The 21,110-nt window shown below is 38.1% G+C and overlaps 4 protein-coding genes across 5 annotated transcripts; 2 read left to right on the forward strand and 2 right to left on the reverse strand.

Moving 5' to 3' along the window:
• The first annotated feature begins 38 nt into the window (after nt 1-38).
• LOC126800470 (uncharacterized protein C23H3.12c) lies at nt 39-3,756 on the forward strand. 2 transcript variants are annotated; one of them, XR_007672719.1, is made up of 8 exons: nt 39-806; nt 907-971; nt 1,066-1,164; nt 1,515-1,562; nt 2,161-2,230; nt 2,346-2,417; nt 2,607-2,951; nt 3,351-3,467. XR_007672719.1 is itself a non-coding variant. In XM_050527835.1 (8 exons), exons 1-8 carry the CDS (start codon nt 570-572, stop codon nt 3,492-3,494), a joined length of 816 nt encoding a protein of 271 aa, XP_050383792.1. In that variant the 5' UTR covers nt 39-569; the 3' UTR covers nt 3,495-3,756. The 2 variants fall into 2 exon arrangements, 1 of the variants encoding a protein (XP_050383792.1); XM_050527835.1 differs by having other exon boundaries at nt 2,607-2,687; nt 3,351-3,756.
• An 870-nt stretch (nt 3,757-4,626) lies between these two features.
• LOC126800469 (26S proteasome regulatory subunit 7) lies at nt 4,627-7,851 on the forward strand. Its single transcript, XM_050527834.1, has 10 exons — nt 4,627-4,799; nt 4,948-5,029; nt 5,137-5,228; nt 5,319-5,396; nt 5,502-5,563; nt 6,334-6,478; nt 6,566-6,784; nt 6,884-7,065; nt 7,151-7,326; nt 7,479-7,851. The coding sequence occupies exons 1-10, from the start codon at nt 4,716-4,718 to the stop codon at nt 7,634-7,636; spliced, it is 1,278 nt and encodes a 425-aa protein (XP_050383791.1). The 5' UTR covers nt 4,627-4,715; the 3' UTR covers nt 7,637-7,851.
• A 1,282-nt stretch (nt 7,852-9,133) lies between these two features.
• LOC126797206 (uclacyanin 1-like) lies at nt 9,134-9,745 on the reverse strand. The gene has a single exon (XM_050523872.1). It carries the CDS (start codon nt 9,743-9,745, stop codon nt 9,134-9,136), a length of 612 nt encoding a protein of 203 aa, XP_050379829.1.
• A 1,418-nt stretch (nt 9,746-11,163) lies between these two features.
• Nucleotides 11,164-17,736, reverse strand: LOC126800466 (protein STRUBBELIG-RECEPTOR FAMILY 7). The gene is made up of 16 exons (XM_050527832.1): nt 17,513-17,736; nt 16,000-16,135; nt 15,826-15,897; nt 15,682-15,747; nt 15,494-15,565; nt 15,329-15,400; nt 14,931-15,002; nt 14,782-14,847; nt 14,617-14,679; nt 14,231-14,532; nt 13,608-13,891; nt 13,032-13,303; nt 12,602-12,734; nt 12,054-12,190; nt 11,800-11,956; nt 11,164-11,712 (listed from the first exon to the last, which is right to left on the reverse strand). Exons 1-16 carry the CDS (start codon nt 17,607-17,609, stop codon nt 11,560-11,562), a joined length of 2,154 nt encoding a protein of 717 aa, XP_050383789.1. The 5' UTR covers nt 17,610-17,736; the 3' UTR covers nt 11,164-11,559.
• Nucleotides 17,737-21,110: the final 3,374 nt, after the last annotated feature.

Genomic DNA, 21,110 nt, shown 5'->3' on the forward strand with positions numbered 1-21,110 from the left:
CAAATTCACCACTAGGCAAAAAATCAACAAAATTCTTCATTTACGCCACGTGGACAGAGACCACAAGTCTAAAAAACCAAGCTGAGTCATCGCCTGTGTTATTACTTCTTCACCCTTCTGCCTCGCATTTTGTTTTCAGACCCAAAAATCTCACACACACGACCGCGACGCCGCCTCTCCTCCTTTTCCTACGTAGGATCACGCTTGTCTCTATAAAATAGCAAACTCTCCTTTTATGTGGCTCCCTTTCGCTTTCATGGTTCTTGTAGTCTTTTCTTTCCTTTTATTCTAAACCCATATATACATGCCCTCCATTGACGCCTTCTAAGTTTCTAGCTATTACTGTGGAGACTCTTCGTCACCATTGATCTGGTATATACATTTTTCTCACTGAAACAACATAACCCAGATACAAAGATTCAATCTTTAGCTGAGCCCACATAGAAAGATTCAATCTTTAGTTGAACCCACATAGAAAGATTCAATCTTTAGTGATTTTCTGGTGTGTGTGTGGTTTTGTGAGCTGGGAGGCGAAGTTTAGAGAGGAGGAAGATTAGGGTTGTGGTATAATGAGAGCTAGGTTGATAGTGTTTCCTGTGAAAGGGAGGAACTGGTGTTTTAGCAGATCAATTGATTCTGTGGTTTCGGATTGTGGTTCTGGTAATGTTCCTTCTACTCTCAAAGATCTCTGGAGAAAGCTCAGTTTCAGTTCTAATCCCAATGTTGATTCTGGCTCCAATGCTAACGCTAATGGCAATCGATGGGCTGCTAATGCGGAGCTTCTTGTTGATTTCGCCTCTAACAAGGTTAGTGTTCATCGCCTGAAAGGCTTCATTTGTGTTGGTATTGCTGCTAATTATTGGGTTGAGTTCTTGATTTTTGTGTTGTGTTGTTTTTTGAATTTAGATGAACAAGGCTTGGATTGGTCTGGAGAGAGCGCCTGAGGGAACCTTCAAGAGAAAGATTCATGGGTAAATTTTGGAGCCTTGGTTGAGTAATGTTTGGTTTCTTGTTGTTCATTCATTGTTGTTGTTTTATGAATTTGGGTAAGTTGTGATGGTGTAGGGTGGGATTGAAGCTATTGGCTCGGGTGAAGCCGTCTGAGATGTTCTTGAAGTCTATCTCTAATGAGGTCTCGCATGTTGAAGTCACATACCCTCCAAGGTTTCTTTATGTCTCTTTCATTTCCACTGCTGCTTACTCTCTTTTAATTTGAATACGCCATCCTTTTCGACATTTGGTATTAGGCAAGGTTTATAGAAACAATATAGCAAAGCTGTAGTGGTGCTTTGTCTATGTCGTCGGCTCATATATATCTGTCTACAGAACATTGTGATTTCTGAATCTACCCAATCAAAATGAGCAATGCACCTCTGTAATTTGATTTTACACCAATCATGGTTTTCAATATTAATTAGCAGTGTGAAAAGCGTATCCATACTTTTTATATATGCTTTCATTTTTGGTGGAATAATGTTATAATTGTGTTCTGACCATATATTAGGATTTTGCAGCTTAAATGCACGGCTTGTACGTAGGAGGTTACGACATATTGCCATGAGGTATTCCTTTATTTTTGTTTCCAAGTTTCATAGCTAGATGCTCGAAGCATTTTGCAAATTATTATCATCTTTTCCGTCCATGTGGGTGGAAATTAAGCGAGAGCTGAAACCTTGTCAAATCTTACTGAGGTAGTAGAATCAGGAAGACATCACAAAGATGATAAACCAGGAGTATAATTATTTAGAGAAGAAAGCCCTTCATTAATATATCAAATGTCTGCACAATAATTAGCTTTCGTTAAGAAAAAAAAGGCTACACACTAGACCCAATTATAATTAAGGAGGACTTCGTTCGGTGTTTATAGATTATGATTCACAATGCTGGATGAGCTTTGTTGGGTGATATATGGATATTACAAAGGTTCTGTTGAATATATATGGGTATCTTTCACTAACAGTACAACTAATTTTGGGCCTCATTTGCTCATCAATCATAGATGATTTACGTAATGTGAGTGGAGGGTAGTGTATTCACACTATATGTTCTGAGTTGCATCACTTGCTCAAATATGAATGGGACTATCAGAGATGCATTAGTTTTCATTTATTATATATAATTGGACCAGAATATTGATTTGAAATTTAATCTGATTATCAGAGGATCTATCATACACAAGAAGTATTTGTACGGTTCTGTTACATTGCTCCCACTGACATCTGCATTTATGGTACGTATGTGTTAACCTGAAGTTCACTCTAAATTTGCACTTCTATTTTTGCATTTCTGTTTTGTAGATCCACTATTTCTCATTATCTCTTTTTTTATGTTTTAATTTTATGCAGGTTTTGCCTTTGCCAAATATTCCCTTCTTCTGGTGTTTATTCCGTACTTACTCTCATTGGCGAGCTCTCCAGGTGCATACCTTGTTTTTCTGATGGGGATTTTGTAGCTTCAATTTTTGTGATATAAAGGAGCTAATTGATGAGTTGAACTTAGGGGAGACACTTATTGTTAATGCCGCTAGATTGCTTATGTTATAATCCTATTACGATCTGATATATTAATCTTTCTTCTTCTTTTTATGCTTTATGTTAATGATATAGGGAAGTGAGAAGCTTCTCCAGCTAGTCTCAGATGGCTCGGAGACTGCAGAAGGAAAGGAAAAGTTACTTAATTCTCCATGGGTAAGTAATTTATGGTCCTGCAATTGGAGTCTGGGTTATGATTCTAATGGTCTAGAAAAACCCCCATACCAGTAAAATCTATTGGACTTATCACGGTTGTTTAAAAACAAAACAAAAAACAAAAAACTGATCGCTGAGAGCTCTTGTCACTTTGGCACAATGGCAGTTATGGGGCTATTTCTTCACCACTAGCAACCTATAATCTGTGGATAACCAACTTAAACTGTTTCCCTGTCTTCCATTGAATTCCACATTCATAGTCTGGTGAGTTTGATAATTGTTTAAGCTAGATTTTGGCATTTATTAGCCAATGGTGGCCTTTGAATACGTGAACATATGCATATCCACCCGTTTTGAATTTGTGATTATAAACTGTTTTATGCTTTTCAGTCTTCACTTAAGATAATCAGTTCTGCTCTTTCTATTTTGGCCAATCTGGCCTCTCGCTACTTTCCCGTCACCACCATGTAGTTGATTGGCAATTGTGAGGATGTATGCTCCTCAAATTCTTGTGGTCGATTATGCAAAGCTTGCACGCAAGAAACACATTTCCCCTACACAATTTATGCAAATGCATCCGTCACATAAACTGTATCAAACACACCGTCTTATAATTTGTTCTCTTTTCTCTAATCTGTTTTTTTTCTCCACAAATTTATACAGGTTTTGCAGCCATCCAAAGAACTCGAGGAACTTCTTCATCAGGGTTCAGAAAACGATGATCTGAATAAGCAGGCTATATTAAAAATCTGCAAAGCTTTTGATTTGAATTCAAATGATGTTCTAAAATACGGAGTTACCATGTAGTGAAATTGTGGCCTTGATTTCCATTATGTAACAGCACACATTGAAAAGGGATTGATTGTGGAACACATTCTGTGAGGAAGGAAATTTTGGTTATCAAGTTTTACTCTTGTACTACCAGCAGGAGGGCATAGTTCTGTTAAATTGTAGGTTCTGATTTATGACTCCATATTGTATGGTGCAGCTAACTAGCCTGTTTACCTATAAAGTTTGCTCGTTTTGATCTTGAAATTTATTGGTGTCTGAGAAAGGCCCAAGGACAAGTACTGCACATCTTATTTTGCTTCTCAGAGTTCTAATTCATCGCCTCTAGTAGTTTGTTATTGTTAATCATGTAGTGCATGACCTCCGATCCTCTATACTGTTTTCTAGTAAGTTGTATGATTACTACCTGTTTACCATTAATCGTATGTGATTGCTTGACTTTCACTTTTAACATGCCTTGATCATTTTATCTTCCCTTGTTTTGGCTAATCTTCTCCTCTACAAACATGCATGACATCAATCACCATTTGCGTTCTCTCAACTCTCAACTATTACATTGCAACCCACTATTGAACTACTTGGAAGTTGAACAACATATGGAGGGCTCCCGCGCCTTCATATCTATGACTCTGTAGCCAAAGACTGAAGGATGCGAAGCTTAGACACAACCCACCTACATTGCACCTTTTGGCTTTGCAAATGCACAGCAACATCCACTTTCCCTCATTTTGCAATTTTCTGTTTGTTTTTTGAATTGGTTATTTGCATGAGCATTTATAAAACTTCAATATAAATGAAAAATAAAAATTTGAAACCTCTTACAAATGTACAAGTTGGTTTAGTTGGTATTGTGTGTACTCGTAATTGAGGTACAAATCACAATCCCAGTTAGATTCCACTTCCAGCAGCTAAATAGATGTTAGTTGGTTAGATGTTATACAATCATGAAGCATTAAACACCAAATTCTCCATCTTTTACCTCCCTTTAAGTCTATTCATCTTTTAACCAGAAAGTGAAAAGTAAATTATTTCTACTCAAATCGTGTAACCAACCCGACCCGGCCCACATTACCTTGGTAGTGAAGAAAAGCAAATCTCAAATAATTAAATCTCAAAACGCGCAGCTGAATGCTTTGAAGACAGCTTGAGCAGAAAGAAAGTCGACACCTTATAAACTCTCCATCTCTTCACTTCGACTCTCTCTCTCTCTCTCTCTCTCTCTCTCTCTCTCTATACCCAATGGCCCCAGAACCCGAAGATCTCAAGGACGAGAAGAACCCCAGACCCCTCGATGAGGACGACATTGCCCTCCTCAAGACCTATGTATGTTTTCCCCTCAATTTCACAAACCCTAGATTCTATTTCCCCCAATTCAATCTGCCCTAATTTCAATCGAATGATCCAAATCCCCAATTGATTGCTGCTAGGGTTTTGTTTCTGATTGGTGAGATTTTTTAATTGGGTGTTGCAGGGATTAGGGCCTTACTCGACTCATATTAAGAAGACTGAGAAGGAAATTAAGGAGATGGCTAAAAAGGTCAATGATTTATGTGGTGAGTGGAATACCCTTTTGTCCAATTTGTGTTGGGTTTGAGTTTTTTGAAGTGGGTTGTTAGTTTTTGTTCTGGGTTTAGTTTAAAGTTGAGAGTTTTTTCGACAGGTATTAAGGAGTCTGATACTGGTCTAGCTGCTCCCAGCCAATGGGATCTTGTTTCGGATAAGCAGATGATGCAGGAGGAGCAACCTCTTCAGGTTTGGTTTCCTTTGCGCGGTTTGGCGCAGTTGTGAAATGACTGTAATGTGTTACCGAAGTGTAATGATTGGTTGGTTTTTGTGTGGCAGGTTGCGAGATGCACGAAGATTATCAGTCCTAATTCTGAAGATGCTAAATATGTCATCAATGTTAAGCAAATTGCAAAGGTATGCTGTTCCTGAACATGATTAATTCCAGTTGTGTTCAAATGTGGTCTTTTAGTTTAGGTTGGTTCTGTTGCTTAATGGCCTGTGTTTTTCTGAATACTGCAGTTTGTAGTCGGTCTGGGTGACAAGGTTTCCCCAACAGATATAGAAGAAGGCATGCGTGTTGGGTATGAACTGTATCTCTTTACTTTTTAAGCATTTTCCTAGATTTGAGCTCCTTATGAGTAGTTGATGTATTGCTGAATGGTTGTGCTTGTGGTATATTAGGTAGGTTTACGGCTATGCTTGTGATTTAGCTTAGATTAATGGTTATGCTCATAAGAACTACCCAGTGAAACTTCAAAATATAGATCAAAATTGTATCCAAGGATTATAATTCATAACTTTTGGAAAACATAGCATACAATTTCATCCAGGGACGTTCTATCTTGCATCTAGACCCAGATTTTCACCAAAATTGTTGATGGCCTGCTTCAACATTTTTTTTGTTGACAATCATAAAATACCATGCTTTGTCATCTACCTTTGGAAGTAAACTTATTCTGACTCCAATATAACTTTTAAACATAATTTGTAATTTGCTGAAATGAAGGTTATGCTGATATTAAGTAGCAAGTGAAACTTTGGAAGATATATGAGGAAACAATTTGATCCAGCTAGGTGGTTCTGAAACGTTTACTTCGTGACACAATTGTTGATGTTCTTCTTCTACTTAGCAATGTGATCCAGGATAGGACTTGGCTTTGAACAGTTGATCATTTGCATCTTAGACCCTTGCTTATCTCCACAATTGTTGATGATCTGCTATAATATTCTAAATTTCTTGTATGAGATCTATTTAGCATTGTAGTAAAATATGATGCTCTACCCCTGCATGTGTTAGTTAGTAAGGTCATACTTTCACCCACTCAACTGTTTGAATGTTATTATACCGCAGAGTTGATCGAAACAAATATCAGATTCAGATTCCTTTGCCTCCGAAAATTGATCCTAGTGTGACCATGATGACAGTGGAAGAGAAGCCAGATGTGACATATAATGATGTTGGTGGATGCAAGGAGCAGATTGAGAAGATGCGAGAAGTATGTGTAGTTTCACCACGTCAGTTGATAGATTGATACTATTCATTCAATTGCATATGCAATGCTGATTTTGTTTCTTTGTCTTAGGTTGTTGAGCTACCCATGCTTCATCCTGAGAAATTTGTTAAGCTTGGAATTGATCCTCCAAAGGGTGTTCTCTGTTATGGTCCTCCAGGGACTGGTAAAACACTTCTAGCCAGAGCTGTGGCTAACAGAACTGATGCTTGTTTCATTCGTGTTATTGGGAGTGAACTTGTTCAGAAGTATGTTGGTGAGGGTGCTAGAATGGTTCGAGAGCTATTTCAGGTCATATTTGTTGCATGTTCAGTCGCTTTTAAACTGACTTTGTATCATTTTGCAGTAGTGTGCTGACGTTAACTTATTTTTTTATGACGCCTTTCGCAGATGGCCCGCTCAAAGAAGGCATGTATTGTGTTTTTTGATGAAGTTGATGCCATAGGAGGGGCTAGATTTGATGATGGTGTGGGTGGAGACAATGAGGTTCAACGTACTATGCTTGAAATTGTGAATCAGCTTGATGGTTTTGATGCGCGTGGAAACATTAAAGTATTGATGGCAACAAACAGGTCCGTTGCAAATATTTATTTTGCAATTAAATGGAACCATTTGGAGGCAATGACCTTTTATTTAATTCCTTGATTCAACTTACAGGCCTGACACGCTAGACCCAGCATTGTTACGTCCTGGACGATTGGATCGTAAGGTTGAGTTTGGCCTCCCAGATATGGAGAGCAGGACACAAATATTTAAGATCCATACAAGAACAATGAACTGTGAGAGAGACATTCGGTTTGAACTTTTGGCCCGGCTTTGCCCAAATTCAACTGGTAAGTCTATCTATTGCTTTTGTTAGTTCAATAAGACCACTTGGTTACCTCACCTGAATCTAATGGCATGGATATCTATAGCATCTCTTTGGGTCTGTTTTAAACCCATAGTATATGGACTTCACTTTTCTGATATCGTTTTTGTTTCGCAGGGGCTGATATAAGAAGTGTGTGCACAGAAGCCGGAATGTATGCCATCCGTGCACGAAGGAAAACAGTAACTGAAAAAGACTTCCTTGATGCTGTGAATAAGGTCATCAAGGGTTACCAGAAGTTCAGCGCTACACCCAAATACATGGTTTACAACTGAGCACATGATGTTCGCTCCTCTCTCCAGAAGCCACAGATAGATTCTCAGGTGGAGGTGTTCTTGGTGGAGATGCAGATGATTGTTCCATTTTCTCATTTTGGGTCATTTTACCAACTTTGTGCCCATTGTTTGGACGTTGTATTTGTATCTGTTATCAATTTATCTGGACAACGCATTTTTTATAAGATCATTTAAGCCTATTGGTTTAGAACTTAGCTTTTGATCCTCATTATAACTGATGCTTGTGATTAACATTTATGGTCAAGTCTTAAAAAAAGATTCATGGTCAAATAGTTGCTAAGAAGGCCTACAACAGTAAAACCAAGAACTGGGTTGCAATTGTTCAGTTAGGCAATCGTAGACTCGTAGTTATTCATTCCCACATGGTGATCATTCCTTCAATCCATTCCCACGTGGAGATGTATAAGGTTAAAAGTACCTCTGCAGTGAAGTGCCGAGCCTAACCACACCTCATGGCCACCTGAAATCCTATCATTCTTTTCAGGGAACCCCTCGTAACATGCCATTGTCAAGAGGATGCTCACGCCTTGATGGTGGCATACAAGTCACCTGAGAAAGTCGCAAGTCGCAACCGAGCGGATCACCAAGAACATCGATGTATGGAGTCTCAAGTGTGCTCATCTTGGAAGTACTGTGATTAACAGACATAAATTCTCGGTGGAATTTGCTAAACCTCCTCGTCTTCATTCTTCAGAAGGGAAACATATAGCCACCATAGACATGTGAATCATCATTGTTTCTCTCAACCTCCTGGGATTTTTTTTTTTCAGGCTACCTTTCATTGTTTAGTTGAAGCACCACGATGTGGAGACATGATGTTCTGCTTGATTAAGAAATCAATATTGGTTTAGTTTTTGTTTGGTTCAGGATCATCTCTGAATGATATCATAATTGTGAGCTTCCATGGTCAAATTTAATTACAGAAAACCTATATATTTATATAGTGGTTCTCACTGTTACCTTTCTAGTACTTTAGACTCTAAAGAGGTGTCAGGCCTTCTCTAACCCATAGGCTATTATGCCACAATTCCCACATTGTGGCACACTTTGTTTTCAATCCATGAGCTATTGTGCTATTGTGTCAAAAGTAGCGCTAAAAAGTTTTGGCACCAGAGTAGCACATGTGAGTCTCGTTTTAAAAATTATTTTTTATTGTTGTTTTGGTGAGTAATTTCATAAATACATATCAATGTTGTTTAGTAAATATATATTTCATTATTTGAAAAAGAAAAATGGTATTTTTATTTGTTGACATAATATACTATAACACTAAACTAGTTAAGTTGTCAAGTAATTTTAATTTTAATTTGTATGAAATAAGATAAAAGGTCATCGTTCATTATAATATAATTTTAATTTTAATTAATTTTAGTATTCACAGTCTTTTGGCTATATAATTATAGAAAATACAAAACTAGCTGTTCCCGCTATCCGATGATGATGAACGAACACAGGTGCACTGGCCAATGCTATAATCTAAAACATCAAATTACAAAATGCAAGCACAGAACCAAAACCCAGGGCAAGCTTTGGAGCATTAATAGTTAGAGCCGCTGAGGTTGGTGGTTTCTCTTGAGGATGCGGAGTTGATGAAGAAGGTGCCGGGCTCTGAGTTGAAGGAGAAGAAAATCTAGAAGGTGCCGGGCTCGGAGTTGGAGGAGAAGACAGTCCAGAAGGTGTCGGTCTCGGAGAGGAGACCGGACTGTCAGGTTTGGGTAGGCTGACGACAATCTGAACTTTCTGTCCGCCATCACAATGATTAGGAGCACCGCACAGAAAGTAATAGCGGCCAGGCCTTGTCAGCATGATTGTATCTGAGCCAGAATCATAAGTTGCGATGGGAGAGCTAGAGTTGCAGGACTTGAAAGCTTGCTCAGTAACTTCCATCACGTTGTGGTATGACTTAAGGTAAGAAAATAATAGACTGTCGCCTACATGAAACTCTTTTGATGCGGACCACTGGTTGTAATTAACTGGTACTACCCAACCTTCCGGACCGCCAACTCTGTGAACAACCCCAGAACCAGCACAAGCACCACAGAGAGCGAGCGCCACAAAAAGGAGCAGGATGTTGCTTCTAAATGCCATTAGATATCAAGATGTGGAGATGATTAGAATGTCTTAGCTTTTGTTGTGACTAATGTCTTGAGCAGCCTCGTATATATAGTGAGTATTTTGTGTAGAGTCCAAGAGGGAAATTGATACGAGATTGTATCCCCGTCGGATATGAAGAGATAATCTTCTTGAGTAGTCTCTTCGTACGTTTGTAGAATCCAAGAGGGAAGGAGATTATGTGATTGTATCCTCATCGTATATGGAGAGAGAGCAACATCCCTCAGTTCCGTCGATTAATCCGTTATTAGGTTGAATTTAGATAATTGTTTGTATTTTTGAAGAAGAAGAAGAAGAAGAAGAAGAAGGTCTACTGATCTACTAGCATATATGAAATAATTAAATGACGCGCGCGCTTAGATCTATTTCTATTGAAGTAGAGTCCTGCTTTTCTGTTTCTGATATGCATGGCTTGAAATGAACCCTAGATATATTGGTACTTCTAAACATTGTTGATATTACAATTCCTTTATATTAAAAGGTAACATTAGTAATGGGCAGCTTATACATGAAGCCGGACCCTCTCACACAGGCTTGTAGAAACGAATAAGCTTACACATCTAGCTAGAGGAGAATTGACGAGCAATCTGCAGGTTCTCCAAAATGAAATTCTGGAGTTTAGTGGTTGTCACTTGTGACAGCTTAAATACTAACTATGGAGGATGTGTGTCTGGCGGGCAAAGTGGATAGCACAATTCCCACCCCCTCATGATCACAGCAAAACATTCTTCTTGATGATGGAGCTAGCCCCTGCTGTCCTCACCTGGTTTTTCTGCTCTCGTCTGTTGATTGCTTTCTTGTTTACTGTACGAATTTCATTGGCAAAATAAAAATAAAAATTCAGACTAAATTCAGCCGACTTCAGATGAAAATCGAGTTGGGGGTATCATGAATTGCAGGAAGTGCTAGTTTATCAATATTCTTCATCATTGCTTCTACCGAGTAGGCGAGTAAACATACCTTCGAGTCTTGGACTACCAATACTTACACAAATGGGTTAAACTTAAGGAGATTTTTGATGCTTACATCTGGTACTGATTTTCATATCTTAGTGCTAGTGCACTAGCTGTACTAAAAAAAGGTCAGTGATGTTTCAAGTTTCTACCTTTGCCGGAGTGACTTCAAAGATTGTTAGATCAGTGAATTTTCAAGTTTCCATCTTCGCCGAAGTGAATGGAAGATGGTCTATTGCCGACTGTACATTGTTGGAAAAAAAATTGTTGCTGAAAGAACTTTAGGCCAAGGAATTACAGTGCACTCCAATTTTCTTGCCTCTTCACAGTACTTGTTTTAGGGTCTTAAATGGTTGGGGTGTGTACTTTCAGTTCGTGTTTGGACGGTGTCAATAACAGTAAATAAAGGATCTCATATGAATTAGTATGAAAAGTGCAACGTAATGGAATCTCATTTTCTAATTTATTTACTTCAGTGTTGTACACCCTACAAGAAAATATTTGAGACCAAAGCGTCCATGGCACAGATGAACCAAAAAGTGATGCTTATGTTACAAACTGCGACGGGCACTGATTCAATGTATACATACCGCCAAAGAATTCGAAACTATCATTAGAAACAAACTCCAAACTGCTTTAAACAGCACCAGATTCAATTTTGAAAAGAAAAAAAAATTAATGAAAGATTTACCTCAACTATGTAAATATTAACAAAATATCCTACCAGGTATGCAGACCTGATAGCATATGGTTTAGCCAAGGTGAATTAACGCAAAACATACTCTTTGCTTCTGGCATGGCATCATTGTGCATCTGTGTTGCTTCTCAAGTTTGCTTTCAAGACATGTCCTCCTGTGCATCAGTGCTGTCGCCTCTCTGGGACCCCCCTTGATCATTTCCAACTGTTCTCCTGCTCATGTTGGCTCGCTGCACTAATCGAACCAATGCCTGAACGACTTCTGACATTGGTGGTCGGAACTCAGGCTCGGGCTGCACAAAAGGTGGAAGTTAAGGATCAGATACAGTATATCTAAAAGCTAATTTCATATGAAGTTCATAATTCAACTGTTACACTACCTGGACACAGAGAGCTATTACATCAGCAAACCGTGACAAAGATTTAACTGGATAGAGCCCCTTGAGTGCTGGGTCTACCATTTTTGAAAGAGCATCGATATCATGGAGTTGGGGTGTTGCCCATCGAACCAAAGATTGCTCAGATCTAGACTTTGTGCTGTTATGGAATTTTAAGATGAAAATCAGTTTCACCAGTTTCTATACGACAGCCACAAAAAGCTCAATAATAAGCTCCAGCTTGTTAAATACTTTACCTATCAAATGGTTTGCGCCCACTAATAAGTTCCAGCATAACCACTCCAAAACTGTAGACATCACTCTTAAGGGTATGTTGACCAGACATCGCGACTTCAGGGGCACTGTACCCAGATCCTGCATTGTGGTCCAATGCCTGCGTGTTTTAAATTTAAAATATTAGAAATTTTATAGAAATCAATTATCAGCTTATCAGCAGCAGAATCACAATGTCTGGCTGCATTTATTAGAGTTATGATGTGTATTTTGAAAAGTAGATAGTGGTGCTTTCAACTATGGAGTTTGACATTTGTATGTTCCTTGCTAACAGATGCAGTTGCACTTGAGTCATAGATTACTAAGGACTGATCAGGAAGCTTTGAAAACTATTCTAGAGGTACCATAATCATTCTAGGCTTCTAGCTCAATTACATAACCCCTGATTTTAGACACTGGTGGATCTGTGTTAGCTTAGTGTTGCCAAATGCTGATAATTACTAACATAATGATGTACAATGTCTCGAGCAGAAAAAGGAAAATAACCACGATATATCATATGTCTAATTACCTGATCAGCATTAGGGATGGAACTTGCAAGACCGGAGTCTGAAAGATGAGGGTTCAGCTCCACATCCAGCAAAATATTGCCTGACTTTATATTTTTGTGAATAATTGATGGTGAGCAAACTTCATGCAAGTACCTATAAATGCCAGTGTCAGTACTAAATAGCACATTTGTGAAAGCATAATAAAGACTATCAATGTCAAGGGGAGCAGCAGTGATATTGTTGATATCCATACACTTCCTAGTTAAACTAATTCATTAACTTTATATCATAGAATGGCTACAACTTTTCCATACACAAGGAGAGACCTTAACCTGTGATTTAGACATCAAGTTTAAAAGCAGTACGAGATTAAAAACTTCTGCTTCATGCTGAAGGTTCTAATTTCTCCCATTTATCAACCAACTTGATTCATGAGAAAACAAAACTTACTCTAGTGCTCGTGCAGTCCCCAAAGCAATCTTAACCCGGGCAGTCCATGTCAATGGCTTGGTGTATTCATCTGAGAGATGCAAGAAATCATGCAGCGAACCATTTTTATGGAACTCATACACTAGCAGGTGCTGTCCATGCTCCGAACAGTAACCCACCAGCTCTGTTACATTTGCATGATGCAAATGGGAGATGTTTGAAACGATCTCGGTGAAATAGTCAGACAATTCACTTGGAAGGACAGATGAATCTAATTTCTTAACAGCAAGAACCTGCAATATAAGTTTTTTTGGTGAATACCTGTGATACAAGTTTAACAAAACTAAAATCATCTATGTCAATAACAATTGGGGCATTTAACTAAGCCTAACTGGTTCCTACTCTTTTCCAAAAGGTACTTAGCTAACTGATCAGCAAGCAACTCAATCATCACCAACCAGAAAAGTACGAAAATATGAGAAAGCTGTCCTGCATTGAAATTGCAGAGTACCAATTTGAAGGGACAGGAGTTATGAAACACAGACCTAAAGATGAAATGTAGTTGGCAGGAGATAAATCTATATGTACGAAGTATACCTTTCCATCATCAAATTCAGCCCGGTAAACGCGTCCAAAAGATCCCTCGCCAAGAAGGTTTTCAACACTAAAGCTTTCAGTAGCCATCTGCAGGTCTGCTATTGAATAGGAGGTCACATTTATAGGAGCTGCGACAGTTTTCTTAACCACAATGGGCTTCTTTGAGAATTCCTCATCATCGAATGACTTATGACGATCAACAGGTGGGGGCCTAAGATTTATCGTGGCAGGTGCATCAAAGGTCTTCAGATCCACTGTGGCAGAGGTTTGTACAGACTTCATTTCTACATCAGTCAGCCATACAGAAAGAAGTAAATATATGTGAACATGGTCTGACATAAGTGAGAGTTTCTAACTTAAAACACCTCGGTATCATGGAAAAGATAAAAGGGTACTTAGACTCAGTATAGTGCACGGGGAAAACTCACTATAAAATTCAATTAAATAAAGTTTGAATAAGCTGATTTTACAGCACCACAACAATGAAAACCAAGTCCCACCTAGATAAGTACAATAATTAATGGTATTATAAAGAAATGCAAGGAAAGAACATGAAGAACAAATCTAATTAAATTTAGGTAATTTCTAATAATACTAATTTCAATGTCAGGAAACAAAGGTACCTTTTACTTCATTTGAAGGAAGTGGCGCAAAGGGCTGAGTATCAATCTTTTCTATATCAGAAGATGACTTCTTTGATCTTCTCCTTATGAGAAATAATGCTATAATCCCCGTAACAACAAAAATAGATATCACTATTCCTGCTATGCCACCAGCCCCTATTCCAGATTTCTTACCACCTTCGGTAGCACCATTTTTTGATGGTGTACTTCCAGGTGAGCGATTTCCATTGTTTTTGCTGGTTGGAGGGGTACCAGGTGGGGGTGGGGGTGCAGGACCTGAGTTCCATGTGTTTCCGTCCTTCCTGTCATGAGATTTTGTAGAATCATATTTGTGAACAAATTCCCTGAGGAATCGAAGCAACAATAGCTGACAATAAAATGCTCACTTCAGGTTGATGTTTTTCAACAGTTCTGGAACCCAGCCGGTGAAATGATTATTTTCAATATTCCTAAGAAACAGAAAAAAGAGACAAATGTAAAGACATGACACCTTGGGGAAAAAGCAGGTGGGGGAGACAATAAAACTACTAAAACTATGATGTATATCTCACAGATTCTCAAGAGGGAGATTGGCTAGGACATTAATAGTCCCTGTTAACTGGTTGTTCTGCAAATCCCTGGAAGAATATATTAATCCAGGAAAGGGGTCAGAGACTATCAACTAGAAAATAATACCACAAGGAAATATCATATCACTTACAGTGTCTTTAGACTTGAGAGGGAGCTAAAACTCTCAGGGAGACTACCTGGCATACTATTGAATGAGAGATCCCTGAAACAAAGAATAGAAATCAGCATCACTAGTTCGATTTTTAACTTATTATGAGCATTATGGCACCCAGTAGCTAAGGAGATGTTTGTCATTTGTGGACAGATTCTTTAGCAAAACATAATTCAACACAGAGATCTTAGAATGTAGGATAAAACTTTCAAAGTATTTACCTTTTCTTTTAGTTTAAGCATATGGAATCACTAAAAAATATCATATCTTCACTCTAAATCCCTTTATGAGAATAAGATGCTAGTTCGCAAATTTGAAGTAAATGGGTAGCATATCAGCTACAGCTTATTCAGATTAATGGTGGAAGGAAATCTCACAGTGTGGCAAGGTCAGAGAGCTTTCCAAAAACATCATCCAGTGTATTCTGAAGCTGATTGTGACTGATGTTTCTGCAATCCAAACGAAAATGAAAAAGGTCGGGCTTAACCTTCCAGATAAGTGGTGACAGAAAAATGATAAAAATAAATTAACCATATTCTTACAAGTATTTAAGAGAAGTCATCAAAGAAACAGAATAAGGGATGCCTTGCGTGAATTGGTTACGCCCAAGGTTTCTGCATAGTTCATACCAAAGAGAAAAAAAATTAAAAGAAAATACTTGAAAAAATATATACAATCATTAGCAGAACAATGAAACAAGGAAAATCTATTAAGGGTTGAGGAAACATACAGTCGTGTCAGGTTTGGAGGGAGGTTATAAGGTATACCACCTGCAAGATTATTATTGCTCATGTCTCTGCAAAGTGCTTAGATGAAGAGATCAAAAGCAAACAGTAAATATTAATCAACTTGATATATTTGAAATAGATCTTACAGGTTGGTTAATGCGGTCAAGCTTTGAAGGTTATAACCAAATGATCCAGAAAGTTGAAGACCTGATAAATCACTGAAAATAAAGAGCAATAACAGAACTGGTATCAGAAATCAGCACTCCCTCATTGGAAGGAGACAAGGAAATATTCATGAAAACAATTAAGTGGATATTTACATCTCTGTTACTCGTGAGCGTGTACATTTAACACCTTTCCAAGATTGACCACATGGGTCGCCGCCACTATTTGCACTCCATTGGGTTAGCTGAGATGGGGAATTTAAGCTACTATACATCACCGTGAGTGCAGAAACTGTACATATTACATGCAACAGAAGCTATTAGTAGAAGCAACACAGAATGAAAGCTGAGTAAAACCAGAATTTCACAATGTGGATGCAGACCGAATGTGTTACAAATAAGATATTATAAAGTTTAGCAAGTCTCCTAGGCATCTTAGAGCTACCTAACAAGAAAACATAAACAGCTAAAATGCTAGCGAGTTTGAATTAGTCAAAGTCAATGATATGAGCATGCCAACCAATTGATAGCAACTGAGAAATTCCAATCAAAACTGGCAATTTGGATTCACATCTGGAGCTCAATTTTGGTCGAGACACAACCAAGTAGGACAACAAGAACATGCTACAAGCCTACAAATATATATCATGTCTAACTTTCTCGAATGTAAACATAGTAGTCACTAACTTACAGTACTTACTCTGGGTCGCATAATTTTTTGTCATTAGAAGCTAGAAGAGTGTCAAGATAATTGAATCTATAAGAAGACTACACTAAAGCTAAAGCATTTTTCAAAAGTAGAAAACAAAAATGCTGAAGAGCTCTACAATGATTCACAAGGAAGCTTCTCCTTAAAAAGAAGCATACTTCAATCTCAAGTTCATGCTGCAACATATATTTCATCACGAAAACTTTTGTTACACACCATTGATGAGTAGACCAAAGTGTCATGTTTACAAAATGATGAATCTCAAGTGAAATCTTGAAACTGTGACTGTACACTCAATCATGCTGAATATGTTAGCAAGACATGCAGGGAAATCAAATCCTGGACTCACAATGCTTTCATATCTTATCCTTCAATAATCCCTTAGTAGTTTCAATTACCTAATTGAAGCAAAGCATGATTTTTTAGTGATAAAAAAGTTGGAACTGCAATTGCTTTTCAATGAAGTGCCAATGGTAGTTGTAAAGGGACAAGCAATCATTTCTTTGATAAAGCAGAAGAATCAATTGGCTCTCTTTCCAGAAGCGCGAATTACATGAATGCTCAAGAGCAATCTCATCAAACCCAGAATTATTTAAAAAAAAATGATAAAGGTGAGCGAAGTCAAGGTATCAACTTTAATAGCAGAGCGGATGCACATAACCAGTAACTCTGATTAATGCCCCTCCCCATCTCAGAAACGACTCAAACTCAACAATATGAACACAAATCTACACCCCAGAAACAGCTCAAAATCCACTTCAACAACACTAAAGAAGGCCAAATCCACAATGCATATACCAATAAGAAACAAAAAACCACACCAACCCAGAAAAGCAGCTCAAAAATGCAGATAACCAATAGATTAACTCACCAAAACAAAAACAAGAACAAAAAAAAAACTCATCTTGTTCCAAGAAACAACAACAGAATGATACCAGAGGAGTTGGGTAAAGCACTAACCATCTGATGGATCTGTATCAGCATTAACTGAACTGGGACTCCATCCCCAAATGCACAAGCTGACCACAACCAGAACCCACTTCCAGCTCCCCACCATCTCTCTTCTCTCTCTCCCAAAACTCACTCTCTGCCTCTCCTCAACTCCACACAAAGAACCCAATAAGCTAATCAAAGCTTGGGCCTTTTTTCCTTTTTTTGGTAAACTGATTTTTGCTTCTCCAACGGATTAGATTATAATAAAAACCAAAGTAGCCAAGTAAAGCTGGCAGGCACGATTTGCCAGAAGAATCCAAAGCCACAGAAAAAAAAAAGCTATTGTTTTTATATCTCTCCTCTCTTTGTTGTCTCCCCTCTCTTTCTAGGTAGAGGTAGAAAATACCCAATACACTCTTGGTTGGTGTGCGTATGTGTGTAATCAATCAATCAAATACAATGATACATACCCAACTCATCACAATATACATAATAATATCTCTGGTACTAAATTTTCAACCTTTTGCTGAAATCAAATCTCAATCAAGAATATTGAACAGAATAAGCCAATAGCTTTCAACAGCTTCACACGGTTTTGATTTTTTCTAGAGTCAAATGAGTGATCATGGCAGCAGTGTTAGGCACCGTTAGCTTTGGCTTTAAACGCCATTAAAGCAGATTAGAAAAATCCATGGAGAGATTTACTCTGAAATTCTTTACCAAACATGGTTACTTTCTCAACTTGAGAATCACGGGATTTACGTAAAGAACGGATCATTTTTTCCGTTATAATGTTTCAGAACTATCAACTATGTGTGCGTCCGTGAGTTTGTTCTGTCATATTTTTGGGAGTTAAACAAGTAATTTTACTCGTGGATTTGGTCTTGGATTTGAACGTAGGTGTCGCAATCAAAGGAGAAATGGGTGGCAAATTTGCCGTGTTGGATGTTGGATTGAACTGTGCGAGTGAATTAGTCAACGTCACACCCCGTGCTTGTGTTTCTCACTCTCTCACCTCACCTCTCTTTCACTTCACTTTTCATCTTTTGTGTGTTCTTTTAATCTACGATTCTACGTACATTGTGCCTTGTGGGGTAAAATATATAATGAAAATTTCTCTTATACAGTATATGATCATTCATCCTAAGTGTCTAATTATCTCATGGTTAACTTCTATTCAACTAATTATATGTAATTTTCAATAGTTATTTGTAGCGACTAAATGAAACAAAACGATGATTACTTGTTACGCCTTAATTGGGGTGGGAACATTCGTTTTTCACAGCATTATGTATGCAAACTTTTACTTAAATGCACATTAATACAACCTGGTTTTTTTAGAATTATTCTAATAAGAAATGACAAATTTACACACCTCTTTTACCGGTGCTTAAACGTGGCATGGTCAGGGGTTCGATTGTTGGCGGAGACATTACACACCTCTTTGTTTCTAACTGGGCCAAAATACGCCTGAGTTGGGACAATAAGGACATTATTGTGGCTAGGGTACCCGGTTTATGGACTACCGGGTTGGACCAATTTCACATGGACCCCGTCAGAGATTAGTTTCATGCCTGAGGAATTATCTTCAGCCGTGAGGATACCCTGATACCCGGTTTCTAAACTGGCCCCTCCGCTTCGGTATGCAATGGTGTATCACCGTGGAGCATTGGGGGTTTTCCTCCGCTGGGTTTGCCTTCGAGCCCCATATAGGAAATGTTTTGAAATTGGAAATCAAAAAAGAAATGATAAATTTACACTACCTGTTGCACAATATGACTTTGAGCCGATCTAAAATATTAAAACTATGTTATTCTTTACTATAGTTGGTAATTCGAATTTGTTAGCTATAACTGGATTGAAGAAATTCATACTTTATATGGTATATAACTATATATATGACTCGAGCCTTACTAATATAGAAATACGAAAAACGTCCCTCAAATGTAAACTCCACACACACACTCTCTCTCTCTCTGTCTCTCTCTCTCAAATTTTCTGTTGACATGTAGTAGGTGAAGTGATAAAATTAAGCAAGTCGATCATTATCTCAAGAATCAACTTCTTTTTCCTTCAATGATCGTTTCAAATGAAGTACGAGTGAAACTTTAACAACATGTGATTTGGTCTTCCAATACCTAGCGGGACTGTGACATGATTGCATAAACTGAGTTCTAAATATGTAACGATTTGGTTTGGTAACGATTAGACCAAACCCAACCTAACATAACGTATGATAAACTTGATAAGTATGAAGATTGTTTATCTTTCCCTTGCAACAAACACAACCACATAAGATTGTGATATATTTTTTGTCCTTTCTGCTGATGGAAAACGAAGATGCTAGCAGTTTGCTTCCTGCATCTTGATTGTTGTGGTTAATTATGGTGTGCGTGGTCCCATATATGATGGTTGCATATTGTTCCGAAGTTGCGATAGATTAGGTAACATAAGATTAGTGATGTTTTTTTACAACACAAAACTATATTCATAGTTCGTTCTAAAGTAACTGAGATCACTACGCCATAACTCCACTTGAGCAATGGAGGAGGTCGCTTCAAGTCAGATATTCGTCGCTTAAGTCTTAAGCGACCACATATCCATCACTCTTACAGATCTTAAGCGACCACATATCCATCACTCTTACAGATCTTAAGCGACCACAAGACCAAATTCCGTCGCCTTAATCATGTTTAGGCGACAAAGAATTTGTTTCATCCTTTGAGAGCTAAGCCACATGTGTGGTTCGTTACAATGATGTTTTTGCGACGAATTATGAATTCGGGCATTTTTGTTTTCTTTTTTGTCAATTGAATTCATAATATTTATTTTTAGGTCTTCCAATTAGTTTTAATTTATACTTTAGTCCTTGTACACCTTGGTCTTCTCAACACACACCACACCAAAATCATCAGTTCAACCTAAATCCCACCTCCACACTAGCCGACCGGCAAGGCTTCTCCACCCCTAAGCTAATCTGAATAGACCCAACACCACCGCCACCATCGAGCTCAATGACTAGAGCCAAAATCAACCCCACCACCAATCTCACTAACCATACCCAAAACTAACTCTTCACATATCAATTAAAACTGCCACTAACTCTTCAAATTACTCTTTTTGGTCAATTATTGTTAAGTGCATGTGTATTATAGCACACTATTAAATAAGAGGCTACTTAAGTTTTTAATTAGCAAAGTAAGTCATTTGGACTAACTGACCGTTGGATGTCAAATATACATATATTATGGTATATGGTTAAGTTTTGGAATGGAAATAAAGTTGTTTGACCGCACAAATACCCTTTGACCGATGTCTTTCGAAAATCTTCCTCAACGACGGATAGGAAACGGTACAAGGAAATGACCACGGGGTCTAGAATATTGCAACCCCGCCTCTTGAAAAGCCCTGAAAATGGGGTCCATCCATAAGGTATGTAAGTGGTGTTTTTTATTTTTCTCAACAATCAGACAACCAAACGACGCCTATTCCGGTCTAAATTGTAACCATCCACATTATTCTATGTACATAACACATCTAACGGTCAATTTCCAACGGATGTCAACTCCAAATAGCACCTTCAAGAAATAACAACTTCTTTGTTAACCTAGTACAAAGGTTACGC

The sequence above is a fragment of the Argentina anserina genome, chromosome 6 (genome assembly GCF_933775445.1).
Source record: "Argentina anserina chromosome 6, drPotAnse1.1, whole genome shotgun sequence".
Taxonomy (NCBI): domain Eukaryota; kingdom Viridiplantae; phylum Streptophyta; class Magnoliopsida; order Rosales; family Rosaceae; genus Argentina; species Argentina anserina.

Coding starts and splice junctions, on each gene's coding strand:
- LOC126800470 (XM_050527835.1), top strand. CDS start 570: ATGAGAGCTAGGTTGATAGTGTTTCCTGTGAAAGGGAGGAACTGGTGT. Junction 1,165..1,514: donor GAAGTCACATACCCTCCAAG/GTTTCTTTATGT, acceptor AGGATTTTGCAG/CTTAAATGCACGGCTTGTAC. Junction 2,231..2,345: donor CACTGACATCTGCATTTATG/GTACGTATGTGT, acceptor AATTTTATGCAG/GTTTTGCCTTTGCCAAATAT.
- LOC126800469 (XM_050527834.1), top strand. CDS start 4,716: ATGGCCCCAGAACCCGAAGATCTCAAGGACGAGAAGAACCCCAGACCC. Junction 6,785..6,883: donor TGGTTCGAGAGCTATTTCAG/GTCATATTTGTT, acceptor CGCCTTTCGCAG/ATGGCCCGCTCAAAGAAGGC. Junction 7,066..7,150: donor GTATTGATGGCAACAAACAG/GTCCGTTGCAAA, acceptor TTCAACTTACAG/GCCTGACACGCTAGACCCAG.
- LOC126797206 (XM_050523872.1), bottom strand. CDS start 9,745: ATGGCATTTAGAAGCAACATCCTGCTCCTTTTTGTGGCGCTCGCTCTC.
- LOC126800466 (XM_050527832.1), bottom strand. CDS start 17,609: ATGGTGGGGAGCTGGAAGTGGGTTCTGGTTGTGGTCAGCTTGTGCATT. Junction 15,401..15,493: donor ATGACTTCTCTTAAATACTT/GTAAGAATATGG, acceptor TTTGGATTGCAG/AAACATCAGTCACAATCAGC. Junction 13,304..13,607: donor CTGAATTTGATGATGGAAAG/GTATACTTCGTA, acceptor CTTATATTGCAG/GTTCTTGCTGTTAAGAAATT.